General features: G+C 38.3%; 1 protein-coding gene across 2 annotated transcripts in view; it reads left to right on the top strand.

Moving 5' to 3' along the window:
* The window catches only part of LOC134202899 (zinc finger and BTB domain-containing protein 18-like), a 58,381-nt gene that overhangs the window by 15,314 nt on the left and 17,842 nt on the right, over positions 1-25,225 (top strand). The window contains exon 3 of one of the 2 annotated variants that reach the window (XM_062677922.1): positions 9,210-9,351. The exons of the other annotated variant lie outside the window; for it this stretch is intronic. Coding sequence (XP_062533906.1) covers positions 9,210-9,244 — 35 coding nt within the window. The 3' untranslated portion in view covers positions 9,245-9,351. Of the gene's footprint in view, positions 1-9,209; positions 9,352-25,225 lie in introns of those variants that run through there. 2 annotated transcript variants of the gene reach the window in all.

The following is a 25,225-nucleotide window of genomic DNA, read 5'->3' as shown; positions in this document are numbered from 1 at the left end:
CATCATTTGCCGCCTATAAAAAAAAACATGCATATTTTCCGTTCATGTATCTAATAGTCAAATTTGCATGCTTGGATCAGAAAGACAAGAAATCTATCTAAAGTCTAAATGTTGGGGATAAATTGCACATGTGCAGTGCACAGGTTGCACATGCGGACGCGACGCCTCTGGATGATGGGAGGATGTATGTATTCGATTCATTGACTTTTCGAATTGTAGTCTGAATTCAGATGCCTTCATTACAATCCTGGTGCCTGTATCTGTGGAATTTTTGATCAGCGTCTTAACTCCTGTTTTAGTTGCCATTTTAGTAGGACGGTTAAAGGTACACTTGCTTACAATGATGTTAATTTTAAAGTTAAGCATTCAACTTTCTTTAAGTACTCAGACACATTTGTTTTTAGTGCCTTCAACTTTGACAATTTTGCTTGACTGAAGTCACTATTTGAGCCAAGGTATTAATGTTTTCTAGAAGAGCTGAACGAGCTCTGCATGTAAACCTCGTTTTATGAATTTTATGGCTTTGCTAGTACATATGTGTTGCGTCTATCAATTCAGTTAAAAGGTTTACTGAATCAATAAAAGCATCCAAGCCAGCTGGTGAACCATCGTATTACTTCTGAGTCGGCCTCTTGAAAATTCGAACTCTACCCTTGCAACTCGTGGTGTGTTGGTGCTGCGTTGCTCGTTGTTCTCGCTGTCTGTTTAGTCACTTGATTTTGCACTTTTATACTTTTTTCTGGCTGTTTAATGTTTATTCATCGTGCACTGCTGGTGTTCGATTCATTAGTTTATTGCACTGAAACGGTAGTCAACTGTTGAGCTTTCTTCAATGCTGATGTACTCAAATAGTTGTAGCTCACGTATTATGGTAGGGGCTAGTAATAGCACTTATCCAGCCATGGTACACTGAGGCAAAAATTTAATTTCTTTTAACGATTCAGAGTGATCGTTTTACGTGTTTATGATCTTGATTTGATCCCCATTATGATGAACTGTAGATTTGGATTCTTAGTTTTCCATAATGTTCGAATGGTCGCTTCACTTTTCACTTAAACTGCAGATTACTTATAGTCAAAATTTAAATGTAACGGTCGCCATAAGGCGTATCGGACTTCCGGATTAGTAACCGACTTGCTCAACATTCGGTCGTGCATCGTTTATTCCACTAGTTTCTAAGAGGTCGATTACTGTTTACAAATTTGTGGGGCTGTATCGAGAACTAATGTGAAACATATATTGACAGAATTAATAGACTAGGAAGGATAAATTAAGGAATGCCGAAAGCAGCTCGTTAACCCTACTAAAGTATGAATTTAGATTTTCGTTGAATTCTTTCCGAATCGTTGGGGGTCGTCGAGGTTTTCGGTAGATCTTTGAAAAGATTTAATTACAGTTTATTTCATTTGTCACCGCAGCCGTTCAACGATTTCATCCAGTACATAGCACACAGGTTGCCTTTTATGGCTTTACACTGTTATTAAATATGCTGCGCTACTAACAACCACTTTAATTACTATTAAAATGTATCAAAAACTCTAAAGTGTTGCCCAATGAGGTTGTGCACTGAACGTTAGTTAATGGAAATAGTCATCACTGTTTGAAATAAAACACACGAACAATTCTTTTTTGACTTGGTAACTTCAAGTCCAAAATACTACTCTCCTCCCTTTATTTGTCAAAACGCTATCTATAAGTTCTTGCTATTTTACAATGTTCTGAAAACTTATATGTGAATATGTACGTTAAATGTGGAATGTGGAGGATTTTGCTATTGGTTCACAATTTTTCTCTCGTGTCCAACAATGTTGCCTACTCTAATGAAGAATGTTGTGTATGCTATCTACAATTTGTTTATATTTGGATTTATCGGAGAAGGTCTTTTCTTTTCAATGGGGTATCCAAACTATGGCGAGCCCGGGAGCTATCGCCAGTAAGGACCGCAAGTAAAAGCATTGACGGTTCGATAATCAATCCTGCTTGTATTTCGATTGCTCTGGGTTTTATAGCTATGACAATATTTGGCTTATACTATTTTACATATGGGTGAGAATGAGACAACTGGAGTGCATGGCCGAAAACAATTTGTGCATCTTCGCAAGGTCGGCAAGGTCGGTTTGCTCTATTTGCCTCATTTACTAGTGATTTACAAGCGTTTAACGCTGCAACTACACTTGCTAATTTTTCACCATTTCCATCATAAATTGGTACTAGTGCTGCAATTACTTTAATAATTTCGATTACGCTAGCCATCTTTATTTCTTATAATTTTGTCAATCGATTACAAAATATTACCGATTGAGCTATACTTTTTAAAGTTGGACCTTTCTTTGCAGTATGTAATTTTAGGTCAATAATTCTATTAATTTCATCTACTAAAATTCTACTGGTTTTTACGAAAAAATTAAATTTGCTAAGCTCTAATTTAGTTTCATGTTTTTGTAAAATTTCTATTACTGTTATTTATATATTTTTCACATATGTCTTCTTATCAATGAGGGTGTTAAAAAGAAATTATTACTTTTACCTTTCAAAAAGGGTTTAAAAAAAAGACAAGGGAATTTCAACGAAAGAACTAACTACCTCGAACGATCGGAACGGAATGATTTATTGTTGCTAAATTGAAATGAATCAAAGTCCCTACAGCATACAAAATGCTGACCTAGCTCCTAGCAAGTGTCAGTTGGCCTGAATTCCATCGGTGCTGCGTCGTCTTCGTCGTCGTTGCCACATGTTGCGCTATCAGCAGATTCGGCTGTGTAACTTGTTGCTAAGTGCCGGGCTTCTGGAAGTTGGGATGCAATCTGCTGATGATGAAGGATAATTATGGCTTATGGTAATCGTCTTCACTTAGATGTTCGATGGCTTTAGATCTATGGTTGAATCTAGATTGTGGTCAATAGCTACTCCCTCCTTTTGAAGAGAGTCGTCTCGATTCGTCGAATGATTTGACTTGGCCGGTTTCCTTGATCCTTGGATGTATGAACGAAGTTTACGGGAAAACTTTCGCCAGGCTGTGAAAGCTATGATGCTAATTGCGAATATGAGGCTTATGATAGACATTGTGAATGATGAGTATGTCTTCAACTGGTGAGTTGCGGTAAAATCCTCCAAAAGTTTCCTGTTTTTAATGTTGACTTCTTCGAGACGTAGAACTGGCTCGAAGCTACTTTCTGTTATGGAAAGGCCGTCAAGGGGTAGTATAATAGGAGATTCTGCTTCAACCATTTCGATATTCTCGAATTTAGATCCATTTAGATAAACTGAGCAATTATGAAATTCTACGAGGTATGATCCTGTTAAATTTCGGCTAGATATACCACAAGAAGAGTTTACTTCCATCGATTTGACTTGTTTTAACACAACCAAATTTCCTGTTACAAGTTTAGTTTCTGAAGGAATGGTGTATTCGGTGAACGAACAATTCGCCGATTGTCCTTGTAGTAGGTTGGGGATGCATTCGTCCTGGGTAATATCGATCAAATCATCTTGGTTGCATAACTTCCGTTTTTGCACTTGTTTACAGCGTTTTGCTACGATGTAGGTGGACGTGTTGCTTCTCATGGTTTGGCTGTGACTGATTTAAATAATTTTGTTCCCTACTGGTAATGGTTCGATAATGAAGTTTTCATACAATTGGTTCTCTAGCAACGGCATTGAAATAGCAAAAACAATCTTTGTTTGATTATGATAAGCAGATATTTCCAGAAAGTCGTAAATTTCTTCTGAGCTATTTATAATTAAACCTTTTTCTTCTAACCTTTTTGAAGCGAATTCCAATTCTAGTGATGACAATATGTTTTTCGAGAGAATCTGAAGTTTAGAAAGTTTTATGGCTTCGAAAATATCTTCAAGATGTGATTTAAAAAAGTCTAGATTTACGTTGATTTTGAACACTTCTTTAATTATAGTGAAATCTGTTGCTAATTTTTTATTTCTAACTGCAATTAAATTTTTAGTAATTTGATTTTGTTGAATTTCTAACTTCCTAATAATCCTATTGATTCTATCTTGAAATTGAGAGTTTATACGTCTTTGCTCATTATTCTCTGTAATTAAATTGCTTGATTTAGAAAATAATTCATCGATATTTTTTGAGATCTTTATGAGATCATTGTCGTCCAAATTTCCAGTAATAACTTTGATTCCTGATCCTACAAAGTTGAACAATCCTCGTTTGTTACGGGACTTAGGTTGGAGTTCATTGAACAGTTCCAGAGTATTGCTTAACTTTGAGTTTAGAAGATCAGTTATCATCAGTTATTTCAAGAGAGTTCACACCAGCTATATTGGTTTCTAGGTTTCTGAAGATGGGTTCGTACCGTTTTAGGTCAATAACATGGAAAAGTTGATGATCACCCTTTTTCAGAAAACTATAACCGTCCTGAAGGGTAAGAAGTCCGGGATTGAGGGCCAGGTTAGTGATTCGGATGATTTGAGAGGATATGGGGTTTCCGTTCAGGATGATGGTGAGGATGATGATTGTTATGACGTTGTGGTTCCAACGAGTCATTCCTTGTGTTCCTTTTAAGAGTATCCAAAGCATAGTCCTTGCCTAAAAATGGAAAAGAATTAGTATTTGCTTTGAAGTTTCTTTTTTATTTACTCTATGTGAAATTATCAGAAGAGAGACCGGTTGCTCACTTTCTAATGCGGCGTAATTTAGATTTGTGTAATTTCCGTCGTTTCGAATCTACGTATGTTTGTTTCCGATCAGTTGCAACTATTGCTGATTTGTATTGTCTCCTTGTTTTTGATTTTACGCCTGGTAACTTTTCAAGGACTCTTGAGCCGGGTTCTAAAATCGGGGGTGGTTCTTTATCTGCATTGTGGTAGCTAAGTTGGTTTTTCTGAGTTTTCGTAATTGCCAAAACAGTTTCATCGTAAATTTTATCTCTGTATTCTACAATAGCGTCAATGTTCAGAGGTCTTTCAACTCCGTCTTTTATTCCGTAAAATACTTCGCGGGGCTTGAGTTTCGTAGAAGAATGAATAGTGTTGTTGTATAATGAGCAAGCGATGAAGAATTTTTCCTTGTTGGATAATTCTTCATATTTATGGCTATTGGTTCTAAAAATTTCGCTAATTGTAGAGTGGAAACGCTCTACGATTCCGTTAACTTGGCTGCAATTTGAAGGTGTGAAATACTGTTGTACATTAAGATCAAATAACAGTCCTCTCACCTCAATTGATTTAAGTGCAGGTTCGTTATCTGACACAATCAATTTCGGTGTACCGTACATTGAGAAATATTTTAGTAACGCTTTTCTAACATCTGCAATGCATCGGGATTTAATTGGAAGCATGGTGCCGAATCTTGATAATTTATCCACTACAGTTAGAAACAGATTTGGTTGAACTATATAAATGTCTACATGTATAATATCTAGAGGTTGTTTTGGAATTGGGGTGTCGGATAGCTGAATTTTATTTATTTATTTGCCGTCAATCAAATGTAGACCAATTATACTTTGTACAATAAATACTTATTATCTAGTCTATGTGTACTTCAGTCATTACCTAACTTGTCTAGAGAAGAACACTTTTTTAGATTAGTTTTACTCATCGTTACATCAATTGTTTCACAATGTGCATTATAACATGTCATCATTCTATTTATTGGGCCATTTCTGCCATAGTTTGTTCTTTGATTATTGATATAAAATAGACTTCTATTACTATGTCTGAAACTTGATTATGCATATGTACAACATGTGATAGATTTAGTTCGGAAAAGGTATTGGAGGGTAACCGCCCATCCTACTTGGTTGACATTGTGTACAAAAATACATTTGAGAGAGTTAGTTCTGAAAATGTATTGCGAGAGATCGGCTGGTACCTGGTGCTGGGAATTTGGTTTCATCAGTACCCGCTAAGCTGCGGTGGACGACGGAGGTCCTTCGTAGCTTAGTAGGGAAAGCACCTGTCATGCGAACTGGGGTCGTGGGATCAAACCCCACCGAAGGGGCGGTTACCCTCCAATACCTTTTCCGAACTAAATCTATCACATGTTGTACATATGCATAATCAAGTTTCAGACATAGTAATTAATTTCCACTCCGGGTGGCTTAATACCCGGCATATAGGCAATTAACTTTGAATGTACTAGACTTCTATTTCTAAGTGGACGGATAGGGGCGTAAAAATTAATATTTGCCAAAATTTCACTACTATCCACTCTTTGTGCGATAATATCGTTCATGAAAGCTATCATTGAGAATTCCCTGCGTTTTTTGAGTTCTTCTAGGTTAATTAATAAACACCGTGATTCATAAGGAGGCAATGGTAGAGACGTCCACCCTAGTTTTCGGAGCGCAAAAAGTAAAAATTGTTTCTGAACTGATGCTATGCGGTTTACATGTGTTTCATGATACGGAGCCCAAACTACACTGCAGTATTCTAAATGAGGCCTAACATGTGCAACGTACAAAGTTTTGATTGTGTAAGGATCATTGAAATTATAACTGAATCTTTTGATAAAACTAAGCATGTTGCTTGCTTTATAGATAATATTATTATAGTGATCTATAAACGATAATTTGGAGTCCAGAATGATACCTAAATCTCTAATTAGTTTGCATCTTTCAACTGTTTTCTGACCTATGTATATTTGTTCTTGTGCCGTATTGATCTTTCTTGTAAACGAGATTGAATGGCATTTTTTATATTCAGTTGTAACAGATTTTTCTTACACCATTTATAAAAATCGTTGATTTCATTTTGAAACACTAGTAGATCAGATTGCTTATGTATTTCTAAAAAGAGTTTCATGTCATCTGCGTAAATTGAAACATTCAGGTAATTCAAAACATGATTCACATCGTTGACGAATAAGATGAATAACAATGGACCAAGGTGGGATCCTTGTGGTACTCCAGATGTACCGTCAAACGGGGTGACTTGCAACACTTTTCAAGTTTCTCTCTCAATAATTCTGAATTAAAAGGATTCATTCATTCTACTAGTACATGATACTTTTAATGTGTCCTAATATTAGTGATTAGACATATAATCAGACATATAACAATAATAAAAATATGAAAATCATATCAAAATGATGGGTGTTGCAAGCCACCCCTACTGCGGGGTGACTTGCAACACTTCATCGAATTCAATCATAACATGTTTTAAAACATCTTAATCATAGTGATTTTTCATCCTGGGTCATTCTTCACCACTGTCAATGCAGGGGCCTTACTTGAGGGATCCCACCTTCCCTCATTCCGATTTTTTACGGATCGATTGATATTTTTAAGTCATCGGTTTGAAAGTGCTTTATGTCGGTTTAAGAATGGTGTGCACCATCACCATTCCCTGGATAGTTGTTTTTAAAACGGTTTTCCTTTCTTTCCCCGCCATCCAAATTACCACGATTATGTTAAGATCATTATTTTGAAAAGGCATTTCCGCAGCAAGCAGTAAAACATCCACAAGTGTTGGATCTTCTTGGAGATTCAACACTGTTTGACCACCGTAAGTCTTAGTTTTACTGTTTTCTGTATTAGGATCATGTAAAATTGTTGTTAGGGACAAATCGTACCGCCAAGCGGCTTCCCGGATAAACAATTTGTTTTTTAACTTCTACCGCTGCCTTCATCAAAGTTTTCTTTGAAAAATTAGCATACATGCGACTTCCTGCAGGTTTCTTGTAGTTTCGCGGCATGATAAAGGAATTCTGTAACATAAAATCAATGCTAGTTTAAAAGAAAAAAAATGTACGAAAACTGAATCAGCAGTTTTTGTAAAGTAAACTATCGTGTATCAGCTGTTGCAAGTCACCCCGCAAGGGGACAAATTTTAAAAAAATTGATGTTTAAAAAAAAACAATTTTATTATTTTATAGTTTTTGCGGAAATACATGCCTAATTAGGTACTGTAACTGGAGAGGGGATCGATTTTGGTGAAATTATTTTCAATTTGCTACACGAACTTACGATTTTCGACGTTCGGCTTTCAATTAACGAAACAGTTTCACAAAATAATACAAAAAAACAACAGTGAGTTATATTTTCACCTAAATACCAACAAGGCACAACAAATACAATGTAAACTAGGGATGCGTGATGACATAGGTCGATTTTTGGGTATATTTTTATTGTAAGAAAACAAAAACTTGTGGAAAACCCAAGTGTTGCAAGTCACCCCGCTGTTGCAAGTCACCCCGTTTGACGGTAACCTTAACTTGTTTTGACAAACATCCATCAAATCTTACTCTCTGGGTTCTGCCAGTCAAATATGATTCAATCCATTTTATTAACCTGGGATTGAGGCCTAGCTTGGATAATTTGAAAAGTAAGAGAGAAATATCAACTCTGTCAAACGCCTTACTGAAATCAGTGTATAGAGCTTCATCATAATTTCCTCTATCTAAAGCGTTTATCGAAAATGATACAAATTGCAGCAAGTTAGTCGTTGTTGACCTTCCTTTAACAAAACCGTGCTGGTTACGGGTAATTAAACCTTGAACTTGTGTGAAGATTTTATTGTTAATAATGGATTCAAATAATTTAGGAATGCAAGACAATATAGCGATGCCACGGTAATTTTAATGTCAGATTTTTGCCACTTTTAAAATTGGTATCAAAACGATTGTTTCAAGTAGAAGGAAGCGTATTGTGTTTCAGAGATGAATTAAATAACCAAAATAGAGGTTTGACAAACTCATTTGGAAGTGATTTAAACAGTATGGGTGGTAGGTGGTCAGGGCCAGCACCCTTCGAAGAGTCTAAAGATTTGAGGGCATGTAGGATTTCGTTTGGAGATATGTTATCGACTGCGACATCATTTTCTAACTCAGGAAGGTAAGAGAAATAAGAGTAATCACGATCACAGTTATCATGTATTGTGTAAACGTCTTGAAAAATCAGCAAATAAGTTACTGACTTCAAATGAATTATTCCCAATCTTATTGTCAAGTTGCATTTTGTTGGAAAACTACTGGATTTTTGTTTATCTCGAACATAGTTGAACAATGATTTTGGGTCTGATTTAAAATTACGTTCAATCTTATTAGTGTAATCATCATGTGCCTTTTTTATTCCTAATTTCAACTCATCACATAATGACAAATAATATGCTAAATTTGAATCGCTCCTATTATTCTTATACGCTCTATGCGCTTTTTGTTTTCTATTTTTGAGATTGATTATATTCCTATTGTACCATGCTGGAATCATATTTTTATTTTTTTTTTTTGTTTTGCTTAATAGGTACTGCCATCATTAATACATCGTTCAATGTTTGATAGAATACATTTACAGCTTGGTCAGGATTTAGGTTGCCGATAAGGGTTTGCCAATCGATACAGTTCAAGTTATTTTTAATAAGCTCGTAGTTTGCATTTCTAAAATCGAGATAGGGTTCGGATAAATTGTCATCAAATGTTCTAGATGTCTCGTGGTTGAAAATGGAGTATTCAATTGCAATATGAAACACTTCGTTTTTCCATAGAGTTGAAGATGATTTGGTCACGCAGAAATCATCAGTCATATTAGTAAAAAGTAAGTCTAGGTAGCAATTGTTATGATTTCTAACATGATTCACTTGATGCAATCCTATGTTTGAACTTTTGTCAAAGAGAGTTTGAAGTGTTTCATTATCTCCTACAATTGATATCAAAAATGGTCATTTTCGTCGTCAACAATAAAAATAGCTGCTCGCTGATTAAAGTCACCATATATGTGAACGTTTGTTTCGGCATTAAATTTTGATACGATTTCTTCAGCAATAGTGAAAATTTTTTCATATGACTCCTTTTTTGCATGTTCAGGAGGAAAGTACACTAAAAAAAAAAAATATGTACTTGGTTCCCAATAGTAGACTTGATCCAAATATGATCAAATTCTTTACATTAAACTGATTCAATTTCTTCGGCCTCATAATCTGTGCTAGCAGCGATCAATACTCCTCCACCAGATTTCTTAGTAGATAGCGATTTATCGCGATCATCTCTAAAAACATTGTAGCGATTCCCAAACACTTCTTCATTATTCACACTAGAATCCCAACTAGTCTCAGTTCCTAAAATGAAGTTATAATCACAAGATGCTACCTGTTTATAAATTTCATTAATTTTACAGGCACTTTTCATCCTGTTGAACCTAATGCGTCAATGCCTCGTTCTTCAGAATCTTGCGTCTCTAATAAAGAAAATTTGCATTACCTACATTCGACGAAGCTATATGGTTTGAATGACCTATGAACCAGTTGGGCGAGGAAGAGCCACACGTCGGTCTGATGAGGGGGTTGAGTGTCTCTCCTCGTTGGAAATTGGTGTATCTATTATTGCCATTTGATGTCGGGGGCCCGGCAAATTGTCGCTTCGCTGCGTTGAGTAGTTCTCTATCGGGCGCGTAGTTCCTATTATTGTTGTTGTTGTTGGAGGTGTTGGCGGCTCCGTTGTAATTGAAGTAAACGCTGTTGTAATTGATATCGTTGTTTTTGTTGCTCCTCGATCGACGATTTCGTGCCCCTTTATATGTTTTTGTTGACTTGTCATATTCACTCCAGTCGGCTCTCCACACCTTCCATAATGTTCTGCGCCCATTTATCCACCTCCAATTCGTGTCATTAGAAGGATTCGGTTGTGGAGTAAACATATCCATATCCAGGTTAATCAGTTCATCAGCTATGTTTGGTGCAGGGTCTTGTATCGTAGGCTTCAAATTCGACTCCAGAGCACTGAAAGCCACAGATAATGCTTTCAACTCGTCTAATACTTCCGAGTTGATTGGATTTATCTGTTCCACTACTTGTGAGTGATCAGCAAATTTAGACGCAATCTCCTGCGTGCATATTCCTAAATTGGTCACTTCGAGCAGAAGATTGGCCATCATCGATTTGAGCGAATCGGTAATGTTTTGCTTAACGACCTCCAGTGTGTCATCAAAAAGTGTTGATACGTGGTTTTTGAGGGCGGTGACCGCGACCGTTGCATTTTTATTCGCCTTCAGCTCGTTTTTAATACCGTCAAGCTGGGACTCAAGACGATCAACTGCTTCGTGGAATACACTGTCGTTCTGCATCTTCAGGGTAGACCTGTGATTGGCCTCCGTTTGAGCTTTAATCTGATCTGAGTGAAGTGACTGTTGGCAAATCAATTCTTTCAGATTAAGTTCGATGCCGACACGGGATTGACAATCTGTGCAAGCGGGCAGCATGTATTCGCGCACCAAATCTTCATGCTCCCGTTTAACTCCAATACAAGCAGCGTGGAATCGCTTTGGACAACTTTCACATTTCCACAAAAAACGATTGTCACTAACACTGCTTTTACAAATTTTGCAACTCATCATGCACCAAGTATAATTGAGGCTTCACTTAAAGATTAATTATTTAATTACACTAAATAAAAACGCGGACCGAATCGAAAATGCGACCGCACTGTTTGGTGTCTACTTTGCAATGTTTGCAATCACGAGTTTTCACATAAACTCAAACTTTTTCACTATTTCCCGTATGACTTAAGGTAAGTCTTTACCAGAGATACTAACACTTTTTTCCGATGCTCTAGAGATTCTAACACCGAACTTGATTTTTTCGCGATGAAACTTTTAACTGTTCACTTTTGTTGTTTTCAAGGAGTTAGTTAATTTAAACTTAGATCTCGATTCGTGCACTAGTCACGAGTGTCGAGGTGTCTAAGGGACAACCCTGATTCAATTGGAGTGTTCGGTAGGCCGGTAAGGGGAAACCTAGAAAGCGCCGAATTCCAAAAAAGGTGCTGCTGAATATTTAGGACTGACCCCGATCTTGGAAAAGCGCACGGTATTTATAGTCAACCCGAGTTCTGTATTTCATAATGATTTCATGAATTGCATCAGACTGGACTTTGGATCCAACGAAAGGTCCAAGGTTCCTTAAATAAAGTAACCATTTTCCTTATCACACATTTATCTAGTCCTACTATGTGTTTTCAATTTCTACTTCGAAAGTATCCTCAATTTGAAGCTTCTATTCATTACGAAACTTCGCATTCGTTATGGATGCTCCCGAGAATTCTCTTGCACGAATGGCGTGATAAGCTATTTGCACAATCCATAAATGCTGTAACAATTTTCTTTCAATCTCTATTTTCATAATTACAATCTATTTTCTTGTCATAGATTACCTATTTCCATCTTAATATTGGGCCTTTATGCCTTACGAAACCTTACCCCTTTTTTTATGGTCCCTTGAAAATTCTCGTGGAATAATTCTGTGTTTTTTTCTCTAAAACTAACTCAAGCACACATTCAAACCGCTACTTAAATTTATTAATGCATGAATTCTTAACTCTCTTCGTTTAAAAATTGAGAATTATTTAAGACCTGCCCCTTTCTTTACACCCCAACTTGAACATTGCTGTCTTATAGCATAATATTCAATAAGTACAAATGTATTATTCATGTTATTATTCTCCGTGGTAATACCACAGATAAACAGACATAACACTCGTGAAATTATCATCGTTCACTGATTTACTGGTCAATTTAAATAATCATTAGTTGGCCAATCGATCACTCGTGACGTGGGCATAGGATTTGCTCGAGTTTGACGTTTGCTTCCTACCGCCATCTGCTTCATGATTTGCCTAACTTAGTGAAAACAGATGTCGTTAGTGTGTGGACGACGATGAATTTGATGAGTGAATGTTCAATGTGTTATGTCTGTTTGTCTGTGGTAATACTAAATCAGCGGAATTGTGAAAACTTCTGCTAGAAAGTCTCTTTGCGAACCCAGCATGGGTTATACGTGAAACAGCGCAACATACCGCTGAACTATTAACATCTATCACTTATATGTGTGAAAATTGTTCCAAGTTTCTAACTTTTATAAGTAAAGAATTGCATTACCATTCGTCTCTTTCCCATAGTCAATTTTCCTTTTAATTTAAACTTTTGCCCATTTATTCACCCCGCCTATTATTTCTGACACTCTTTTAGTATTTTCTTAATCGAACAATCAATATTTTGCTCTTTTTTGCCCTTTGCCCTTTTTGGCCCTTCTTCATTAGTATACCATTATCCGCACCTTGTGTGTTCGCTTCATGCATTTAAAATCTCCGGGCTCTGCGCCCCATACATCTAAAACAGCAAAGTTTGTTACAAATGTCGCATTTTCGGTTTGTCAATATTCATCGGCGGCGGCGGCGTTTTTGGCATCACATCGAAAGCCATTTTAGCCGGCGGCGGCGGCGGCGGCTTGAATCGGCGGGGCAATTTTATTATTATTATTATTAAGATTGTTTTTTTTTTTGCTTTTTTTGGGATATTTTCAAGATAGTAAGGTTTTTCCAAAATATTCATTTTGAAATTATTTTCGGATTTTCCCAGGGAAAAACTTTGAAGTTTCGAAAATTCTTTGGAATTCATTTTCGATATTTTTTTGGAATAGAAGCTCTTTGGAATTTTCAAAGAAAATTGTTTAGAATTTCAGCAGGAAAAACGCCGGAATTTACATGAGAAATTCTTCAGAATTTGCACGATAAATTGTTCCAACTTTCTACAAGAAAATATTCGGAATATTCGCGGAAAGCTCCTATTGAGTTTCTGTTGAATCTTTTTTTGAAATTCACACGGAAAATTCTTCATAATTGTGGAAGAATATGGCTGGTAGAATGGGTGTTTTAACGTTGGCTTGCTCAGTCTAAACTAATTAAAGACCAGATCATTTAGAAATGAGACACTTTCAAATACGTGTAATTTTTTAAGTTTTAGTTTGATCGAAAAACTTTTTAAGAATGGAACAAAAGTTATATTATTTTATGTCATATGAATGACTGAAACGAATCATGCATCGTTATTCCAAAGAAGTTCTCTCAGTTGTCTGTTGATGCCGCTTGTCAGTCGACGCACACCTTCTTCAGTCATGATTTTGGCTAGCTGATTCCACCAATTCTTCATACGGCCAATATCACCTTCATCTTCAGTTTCTGGTTGATAATCACCCAAAATTACTTTATTGTATGGAACTGTAGACAATTTGATGGACTCAGATGGACTGGACTCCACTATTGTGGAACCATTGTAGCACTTCCTCACTGCAATGGTAGCTGGCAAATCTAGCCAAACGTAAATAGGCCATCATGGGACTAAATGAGGGGTAAAATGTATATCCGATCACTAGGAACGGCACAATCTCTATAATGAAGTGCCCCATTTCTAAATGATCTAGGCTTTAGGACGATTAGTTTGACATGACCAACGTTAAAACAGAAAATTCTTCAAAATATTCGCGGGAGACTCTAAAGAGTTTTCAAGGGTCATCAGCCCGAACATTCCGTTTGACAGAATGGGAAATTTAGCCGGAAATGTCGTTTGGGTCATACGGCCAAATGTCAATTACTGAACGGATAATATGGTCAAAATGTCCACCCGTTTGGCCAAATGACATTTATGGCGAAATGATTTTTTGCCAAACGAGCATTGAACGAAATTTCGTAACCTCTCTACTTTTAAAGTCGATACTGGCCTTCAAGCCAAAAAGTCATCTAACCAAATCCCATTAAGCCGTAATGAACGTATATCCGAGACTGTAATCAGGTTGCAAATTGTTTGTCCGAAAATGTAGTTTGGCCGAAAGCGACATATAGCCTAAAGGGACATTCGACCGAAAACGCCGTTTGGTAGGAATGGTCATTTGGCAGAAAGAGCCAATTGGCCCGCAAATGTCCGTTCTGCAAAACAATCCTTTCGGCCGAACGGCATTTTCTGCCAAATGACCTATTCGGCACTTTTCGCAGAAAATGCCATTTGTCCCAATTGACGCCACTTGATCTTTTTGCCAAATGACCATTCCTACCAAATTACATTTTTGGCGAAATGATCTATTCGGTCAAACGCCTTTTTCGGCCGAACGGCATATTCAGTCAAATGACCTGTTAGGGCAAACAACTGTTTCGGTCAAATTACCAGTTCGGCCAAATGTTCCTTTCGGCTGTATGTCGCTTTCGGACAAACTTCATTTTCGACCTAATAATAGTTTCAGATAAACGCACAGTTTGGCTCGGCTAAATGAAATTTGGCTAGACGTATTTAGGCTTACGGGCAGTATCGACTTAAAAAGTGGAGTGGTTACGGAATTTTGTTCAATGGTCATTTGATAAAAAGGCCATTTCTCGCTTAACTTTTCAAAAGGTCCTAAGTAACATTTTTTTCATGAATTAATTTGAATAGCGCAATCAACAGAACAACATGAAAGCTATTGATTGCACTATTCAAATTAATTCATGAAAAAAATGTTACTTAGGACCTTTTGAAAAGTTAAGCGAGATTTCGCCAAACGAGTGGCCATTATTGACCAGATTATCCGTTCTGTAATTAACATTTGGCCGTATGTCAAATGACATTTCGGCCAAATGATGACGATGACGTAATCCCAAGTAACAATTTCCATGCTTCTTGAATTTATCTAATTCTTATTGCGGACTTATGACAGCAATCACGAAGCTGATTGCACAGTTTTATTGGCGCTCTTATTGCTATCAATAAACCTCCCATAAATCTGCTGAAAAATGCTTCAAACGTCAAATGCCTATTGACCATATGAACAGATTTATGGTAGTGATGAAGAGCGTAATAAATCCAATTTTCAACGCTCGAATAAAGCTACAGTTTTTGGTCATAATGTGGTCAAATGAATTACCCCCATAAGAATGTTTGTATTACGAAGAGTTTATGACGGTGTTTTATAAAAGCAAATTTTTTCTGATCAAATTCCATGATGGCCATATTGAAAACGGAAAAGCATTTCGCAGTCAGTGAAATATATCACTGAAATGCATGATTTAACGAAATTTTCACCGCTTATCATACTTTTTCCGATAAATAATTTTATTAATTAATAGTTTGGGCAAAATACTAATCGATTTAGTGGACATCCTAGATGTTGTGGTAATCAATATTTTCGATTTATTTCCCTGAACTACATACGTTATATGGCCAGCGCGTGGTGTTCAACCTTATTTTTTCACAACATTTGACTTTAAAATCGGAAGCGCACTTCGTTTCAATGGTACAGAATCGAAAAAACAACCTGAAATAAAATATTATTTTGTTGTCATCATCATCATTTTCATCAACAATCCATTTTGTTATTATTTTTCTGCAAAGATTTGTTTCTCTTTTTTTAATGCAACATTTTGACAGCTGCCGCAGCCAAATTCCCTTTTTTGCGGGTGGTTTAAAAAGGGTTTCTAAATGCTCTTATAATAGGTTTATAGTGGTTATCTGGAGAGGGCCACTTGGCAATATCTTACTCTTATAGTGGTCATCAGAAGCTTGCCGTGTATTACTCGGTTTTATAGTTAGATCTTATTAATTGATCTTGAAAACCATTCTTAGAGCGGAATAAAACTTAAAATGTTACTTGGGATGGGACGTAATTTGAATTCTTGCTAATCCTGAATGAAAGATAACAATCGGTAAATGATCTATTCTTCTAACATCCACTCTTGCTTCTGTCATTAGACACAAAAATATTAACATTCTGCAAAAAGAAGAGAAGAAAAGGCACAAATTAAATTTTCCTAACCTTAATGTCATTCTTATGAACTTTTCTTCCATCATCCATAGTTACAGTACTTTTGTTAACTTGCTTAATTTTGTTTTTCTTGAACCGTGGCTTGTGTTTTATTCTTTGTCTTGCATTTTCGTATACTTCCTGGTTACATTCAAGTTCCGTAGCTTTCTTAGATTTGTTATGGAATTTCAAATCCTTTTTCTGCTTTTCTGTTAAGTTCTTAAAAACGTTTTCTATGATTTCTGGGGTTCGAGGAGACGGAAGAATTATTTCAAGAGGGGTGTATTTTGTTGCACTATGGATGGAGGAGTTATACTTATTGAGTGACAAAAGGAGTAGGTCATTGACAGGTTTTCCGGGATTTTCATGTTTTGTAATTCTGTAGATTTCTAAGATTGTAGAGTGGAAACGTTCTACAACACCATTCATTTCGCTCCGTCCGTGTGTGTTGTAAAGTTTACCAAATCTCCGGTCATGAAAGATTTTTCACCATCCATGACTACTATTTCTGGGGATTGTATTTTAAAAGGAGTTCCTTTACGGCAGGGACTATATCGACTGCTGCTCTTGACTCAATGTGTTTAATTTGCGCAAATTTAGAAAACTTGTCGATATAGGTAAGGAAGTGGTCACTTTCAAGGAATAGGATGTCTATATGAGCGATTTTGAAAGGGCATTTGGAATAGGTGTGGCCTGAAGAGGGAAGTCAATAGGGTTACGATTATATTTATTCTCGTGACAAATTTTGCAATTCATCACGAAATCCTTCAATTTTTGAGCAATTTTTGGAAAATAAAACTTCCTCAAAATTTGTTGTTTGTTTTCCTCGGCACCACGGTGTGCTCTGTAGTGCTCCTGTCGGATGATGTTCCATTGTTCATCTTCCTCTTGCACATCTTGGAGGATCTTTTGGCTGAAACGGATTTTTAACAACCTCTTAGAACCAAAATGCTTCTTATAAATTTCCTGAATTTTGCCCATCAGTGTCTCGGTTATTAACAATCCATTTACTTTCGAAAGATCAAAATGTGTTTTTAGTACCTGTGAAATAGAATCATCGTTAATATCAGGTAATGTAATTTCGATTCTAGTGTAGTTAGCAAATGGATTTGATACCTTTGTGTTGGTTGGGCCCTCCCTCAGAATAACTTGATGTTTAAAGCCGTTAATAGGAGCCTCGGTAGACTCAATGTAAAAATCATCGCTATTCTCAGCAGAGTGTTGAGTTGCCGTCATGGAACAAACCATTCTGCTTAGAGCGTCGGCAACTACATTGGTTTTACCTGGTTTATACATGATCTCATAATCATGTTCCTCAAGATACGATTTCCATTTTTTTAATTTAGCATTCGTGTTTTTAGGTGATAACGCAAAGGTGAGGGGTTGATGATCGGTAATTACTTTGAATTTTGCTCCGTAGAGATAGTTTCTGAAAGTTTGAAGTGCCCAATATATGGCCAGCATTTCTTTTCCGGTACTGAACATCCTTCTTCCGATTTTGATAGGGTTCTGGATGCAAAATGTATAGGTTTGTCTTTACCTAATTCCCCCTGCGACAGGACGGCACCGATTGCATAATCGGAGGCGTCCGTAGTAAGGATAAACGGCTTGTTAAAGTCTGGGTAAATGAGAATATCAGATGATGATAGCAAGTTTTTCATTTTTTGGAAACATAGTTTCTCCTTGTCGTTAAGTGATATTTTTCTGTTGGATGCGGGGCTTCTCTCCCCCCTTAAAAGGTTTGTCAGAGGTTTTGCGATTTTTGCAAAATCTTTGACAAATCTTCGGTAATATCCCATCATTCCTAGGAACCCTCGGAGTTCCTTTAGATTTTTGGGTTCTGGAAATTGATTAATTGCCTCGATTTTTTTTCCATTTGGTTTGATTCCCTCTGAGCTTATTATGTATCCCAGAAATTCTACCTCATGATGTAAAAATTCCGACTTATCCAACTGAATTTTCAATCCAGCCTCATTCTAAGTCCTGAATATTATGTCTAAATTATTTAAATGTTCCTCGAGGTCCTTTCCAAAAACGATTACATCATCGATGTAAACGTAACAAATTTTTCCAATGTGTTCTCTAAGAACATCATCGATTGCTCTTTGAAAAGTTGCGGGTGCGTTCGTCAACCCAAATGGCATTCTGGTAAATTCATACTTGCCATTATTGATCGAGAACGCTGTCTTTTCGATGTCACTGGCTTTCATCCGTATTTGATGGAAACCAGATGATAAATCCAAAGTGGAAAAATATTTATTGCCTTTCAATTGGTCAATAACATATCCAATTTCGGGCATAGGGTAGCGGTCGGAAATGGTCTTTTCGTTCAGTTTTCTGTAATCGATGACCATCCTAAATTTCTTTTACCGGATGCATCTGCCTTTTTGGCACTATCCATACTGGTGATGTCCAAGCTGAGCGAGAAGGTCTAATTATTCCGTCAGCTAAAAGTTTGTTAACCTGCTTCCGAACTTCTTCGGTGTAAGCAGCAGGATACGGATACACCTTTTGGTGAATTGGTACATCATCAGTAGTGTTGATAGAACATTCTACTGTGGTACGTAAGTAAGTTTTGTATCCGGTTGATGAAAAACTGCTGAAGGAGCGCTCAAAACTTTTGAAGCTTATCTCTTTCGTTAGTTGACAAGTGAGATATTCTGAATAAATTATTGGATGTTGGGTTTGCGGGGTTATATCGTGAAAGTGGGATACTTAAATTTTCAATACCTTTTTTCAAATGTAAAACATTATTTTCAAGATCTACTATTGCGTTGAGTGCTTGTAAAATACCTATTCCTTCGAAAAATGGATGAAACTTGTGAAGCAAAAACTGTGCAGAATGATTGATTTTGGGGTAGAAAAACACAATGTCAATGGCTGAAGTTGCATGAAATTTACCACTAGCACTAGAAATTTTATCAGCGTTGAAATCATAGGGTCTGGAACTTTTATACTTGTAAGCTAGTTTTGGTTCAATTATATTTATATTAGCACCTGTATCTATGAGAAATGGAAAATTTCCGATACTGGTTTTCAGATAATGTACGGAAGAGTTGGAGTTACCAACTCGGCTTCCATTCTAAAAATTGGTCTGAGAAGAAGTTGAAGGTTGAGGATCTTCTTCTTCTTGATTGATTTGATTTTCCTCAGCCTTCGGCTCATCGTGATGATGAACATCTGGCTGAGATTGCTCCTCTGGAATTTCGTCTTGATAATAGTAGTTGTCAAAATCTGTGCTGGGGTAGTAGTAATCAGGGTAGTAGAAATCATATGGATAACTGTATTCCAAAGGATGAGCCATTCGTTTAAAATTTGGTTGTTGATCGTAGGGTGGATGTGGTCTTTTTATTCCCATGGGAGGTCTATTGCCATAATTAACATTCCTAGATCGGATACTAGGATCTACTTCCATGGGTTCCGGTTTGGGAAGAGGTCTGTTAGGTTGCTGGAAGGGATTATTTTGGAATCTTGGTTGTTGGAGATGCTGAGGTTGGCGGACAAATGGAGGTTGTTGGAAAAATGGTGGTTGATGGGAAAACGGTCGCATCTGGTGCATTGGATAGAAAGGTTGTTGGTGTCTAGAAGAAGTTGGATGGGGTGATGGTCTCCTTGGAGGGATTCTTGGTGGTTCGAGTTCTCTAGGTTTTGGAGCTTGAGCATTATGCTCATTTCTATAAGGAGCAGATCGAGTATCCATATTGAAGTAATCTAAGCAGAATTGATATGCATGATTCAGAGTTGTCGGGTTGAAAGTTTTTATATGGTGGCACAGAGGTTTTTCTAACCTCGTATAAAAGAGTCGATTGCTTTTCTCTAAAATAATCGATATGAGAATTTGCATGCAAAAAAATTTAGGTTCCGTTTGAATCTGTGCTATTATTGACGACAACAGTTCATTGACGCGAGAATAATAGGTGCCTAAGCTCTCGTTACTCGCTTTTTTAATTGAAGTGAGTTCAAAATCCAATGTTTTCAAATCTCTCTTATCTCTATAATAGAGAAGCAGGGTGTTCTTAATTTGGGTCCAATTATGCATGATGTTGTTTGCATTTAGAATATCGGCAGCTTCTCCTCTGATTTTCCGTCTTACAGAACGACCAATTAACTCAATTTGAGCATCTGTAGCTCCATGTGCCCGGTACATATCAATTACCCCTTGAACGTCTGCTAACCAATTGATAAGCTCAGTTGGTTTGCCATCGAAAGGTTGAAGATCACGCAAAAAATCGGGCAATCTCACCAATTCGATAAATTGTTGCATGGTTAGCTAAATTGGAGCAGCGTCTTGCTCTGCTCTCGCACCGTTGTTATCGCCAGCTTGAGCCAAGTCAAAAACAAAATATAAACTTTTCACAGATTCCAAGTTCACTCACTAATCTTATTTAACACTTTCCCTACTAAACACTAATCTTTAATGTGGCTAAACACTTATATCAAAGTTTCAAAGAATCAAACACTTATTCAAAACTTTTTGGGTCACGGTTTGGGTCTAATTATATGTTCACTTACTCCTTGGATCACTAGTTGAAATATAAACGAAAGAATTACTTACATAGAGGACCTGGTCCTGTGTTTGGCCAACATTAGGGTCGTTGGTCTTGATGATGGCTGTCCTTCCTCAGTCGGGGGATCTGCAGGCAGGCACTTTTGGATTGTTCCGTTTTGCTCCTTCGCTACTCTGGTCCAGCCGTGCCGATCGGGTTTTCCTTTTGGAGTTTGTCCACAGTGTCCTGCAGGTCGCTTTGTGATATGTGCCTGGCTCTTTGAACCAGGGAAACCGGTACTGGAATCCACTAAGATTTTTGCACTTATCACTTTATACTATTCCCGAATAGGAGGATCTCGCCGGAGCCTCCAGTTAAGTTTATACGAACGGATTTCTCTTTTTAAAAAAAGGTTACTTCATCATTCGCGAGTCTAAATCGAACTGATTGCTTTATTCAATATTGATTCAATATTACACCTCAAATGCTTACACTTGCACTTTCCGTCGTCATCGTCGTCGCACGCCGAAACTGCCAGGTTGCTCGATGTTACCATCCGTTCTGATGCCGTCGTCAGCATTCTGTAATGCCCTCGTTCTGGCGGCCCGTCGTCAACTCGTTGCGATGAGGTCGTCAGCTTTTTCTACCACCGCTGGGGTAGCTTCGTTGCTAACTCGGGCAAACGGCTTTTTAGGCCAAATTTGGTTAATGGAACTTTTCAAGAACTTCTTGTTGAAAATACAAAGAATTTTCTAAGAAATTTCTTAAAAATTCCGAGCAATTTTCCGGTGAAAGCCGTCTTAATAGGGTCCTGAAGCTCTACCTCGTTTATAGTTGCAAACACTAGTGCATAAGTCGAAAATTCGTACACGTAAAAAATATATTTTTTCTGTGTTCAAAAGTTTCATCTCCTCGAAAAAAGTCCCTATGCCAAATTTCAGCCCAATCGGACTTCGTTAAGTTTTTGACCAAAGCGGTCAAAGTTTGTCCCAAAAAGTCATTTTTTGACCCTTCCTTCGGAAGTGTCTATAATTTCACTTTGTATGCGTTACGCAGGTGTGTTACGTATTAATCTATCAAGAAATCTCGTGAATTATTAAATAAAATGTATGGTATTTGAAACAAGTTCACTTTGACATTGAACATATAATTATAACAAATGATATGATATCCCAAGTAACATTTTAAGTTTTATAACGCTCTTAAAGACCATAATTTACTCTACAAGAGTGTTATAAAACTAGTATAAAACCAAAATGTTACTAGGGATGGAATTATGCCCATTTTTCTGATTTGTTTCAAAGAAACAAATGATTTTAATTGAGGAACATATAGAAGCAAAAATATCCACAAGGCCACATGGAGATCACCTAACCAAGAAACGGAAAACCAAATCGACCACGTTCTAATCGACGGTAAATTCTTCTCCGACATCACTAACGTACGCACTTACCGCAGTGCGAATATTGAATCCGACCACTACCTCGTTGCAGTATGCCTGCGCTCAAAACTCTCGACGGTGTACAACACGCGTCGAAGTCGGACGCCGCGGCTTAACATTGGGCGGCTACAAGATGGTAGACTTGCCCAAGAATACGCGCAGCAGCTGGAAGTGGCACTTCCAACGGAAGAGCAGCTAGGCGCAGCGTCTCTTGAAGATGGCTGGAGAGATATTCGATCCGCCATTGGTAGCACCGCAACCGCTGCACTTGGCACGGTGCCCCCGGATCAGAGAAACGACTGGTATGACGGCGAATGTGAGCAGTTAGTGGAAGAGAAGAATGCAGCATGGGCGAGATTGCTGCAACACCGCACGAGGGCGAACGAGGCACGATATAAACAGGCGCGGAACAGACAAAACTCGATTTTCCGGAGGAAAAAGCGCCAGCAGGAAGATCGAGACCGTGAAGAAACGGAGCAACTGTACCGCGCTAATAACACACGAAAGTTCTATGAGAAGTTAAACCGTTCACGTAAGGGCCACGTGCCACAGCCTGATATGTGTAAGGACATAAACGGGAACCTTCTTACGAACGAGCGTGAGGTGATCCAAAGGTGGCGGCAGCACTACGAAGAACACCTGAATGGCGATGTGGCAGACGAAGATGGCGGTATGGTGATGGACCTGGGAGAACGCGCGCAGGACATAATTCTACCGGCTCCGGATCTCCAGGAAATCCAGGAGGAGATTGGCCGGCTGAAGAACAACAAAGCCCCTAGGGTTGACCAACTACCAGGAGAGCTATTTAAACACGGTGGTGAGGCACTGGCTAGAGCGCTGCACTGGGTCATTACCAAGATTTGGGAGGAGGAAGTTTTGCCGCAGGAGTGGATGGAAGGTGTCGTGTGTCCCATCTACAAACAGGGCGATAAGCTGGATTGCAGCAACTACCGCGCAATCACATTGCTGAACGCCGCCTACAAGGTACTCTCCCAAATTTTATGCCGTCGACTAGCACCAACTGCAAGGGAGTTCGTGGGGCAGTACCAGGCGGGTTTTATGGGCGAACGCTCCACCACGGACCAGGTGTTCGCCATTCGCCAAGTACTGCAGAAATGCCGCGAATACAACGTGCCCACACATCATCTATTCATCGACTTCAAAGCCGCATATGATACAATCGATCGGGACCAGCTATGGCAGCTAATGCACGAACACGGTTTTCCGGATAAACTGACACGGTTGATCAAAGCGACGATGGATCGGGTGATGTGCGTAGTTCGAGTTTCAGGGGCATTCTCGAGTCCCTTCGAAACCCGCAGAGGGTTACGGCAAGGTGATGGTCTTTCGTGTTTGCTATTCAACATCGCTTTGGAAGGGTAATACGAAGAGCAGGGATTAACACGAGTGGTACAATTTTCAATAAGTCCGTCCAGCTATTTGGTTTCGCCGACGACATAGATATTATGGCACGTAACTTTGAGAAGATGGAGGAAGCCTACATCAGACTGAAGAGGGAAGCTAAGCGGATCGGACTAGTCATCAACACGTCGAAGACGAAGTACATGATAGGAAGAGGTTCAAGAGAAGACAATGTGAGCCACCCACCGCGAGTTTGCATCGGTGGTGACGAAATCGAGGTGGTAGAAGAATTTGTGTACTTGGGCTCACTGGTGACTGCCGAAAATGATACCAGCAGAGAAATTCGGAGACGCATAGTGGCTGGAAATCGTACGTACTTTGGACTCCGCAAGACGCTCCGATCGAATAGAGTTCGCCGCTGACTATCTACAAAACCCATATCAGACCGGTAGTCCTCTACGGACACGAGACCTGGACGATGCTCGTGGAGGACCAACGCACACTTGGAGTTTTCGAAAGGAAAGTGCTGCGTACCATCTATGGTGGGGTGCAGATGGCGGACGGTACGTGGAGGAGGCGAATGAACCACGAATTGCATCAGCTGTTGGGAGAACCATCCATCGTTCACACCGCGAAAATCGGACGACTGCGATGGGCCGGGCACGTAGCCAGAATGTCGGACAGTAACCCGGTGAAAATGGTTCTCGACAACGATCCGACGGGCACAAGAAGGCGAGGTGCGCAGCGGGCAAGGTGGATCGATCAGGTGGAAGATGACTTGCGGACCCTCCGTAGACTGCGTGGTTGGCGACGTGTAGCCATGGACCGAGCCGAATGGAGAAGACTCTTATATACCGCACAGGCCACTTCGGCCTTAGTCTGATTAAATAAATAAATAAATATAGAAGCATGCACTAAAAAATCTTCTCAGAAAAGCAAAAACGTAAAAATTGAAAGGGATTTCAAAATTTTTTTCAGTGGAAGCTAGATAGCAAATGTGAGCATATTTTGAGACACTAATAGATCCCTTGTATGCATGTATGTGTGAGTATGTGTGCATATTCTGAAATTCAGTATCATATAAATCTCACTCAGTTTTAAAGTATTAAACAAGATTAGCTTTACAAAATTAGCCATTCATAAGGCGAAATATATGTTATTATTGAACGCTATTGAGTTTCGCTCAGACCATTGACTAATTTAGTTAGTTCTTGATTAATTAACATCGAGGTCTCTGGAAATTACAAGTACAATATATGCAACCAGCGTTTCGATAGTTACTAACCATGTCACAATAGCTATTCAATCCGAAGAGCGCCTTATGGAACGTACACACGGTCAAGCAGTTCGACCAACATTGACTCCACCTCTCGATTATTCAAACATCCATCAAGTTTTACCAACAGCGGCACGAACAATCAATTTATTCGACCAA

This window comes from Armigeres subalbatus, chromosome 1 (genome assembly GCF_024139115.2).
Source record: "Armigeres subalbatus isolate Guangzhou_Male chromosome 1, GZ_Asu_2, whole genome shotgun sequence".
In the NCBI taxonomy this organism is placed as follows: domain Eukaryota; kingdom Metazoa; phylum Arthropoda; class Insecta; order Diptera; family Culicidae; genus Armigeres; species Armigeres subalbatus.
This window is presented reverse-complemented; position numbering and strand designations above follow the sequence as displayed.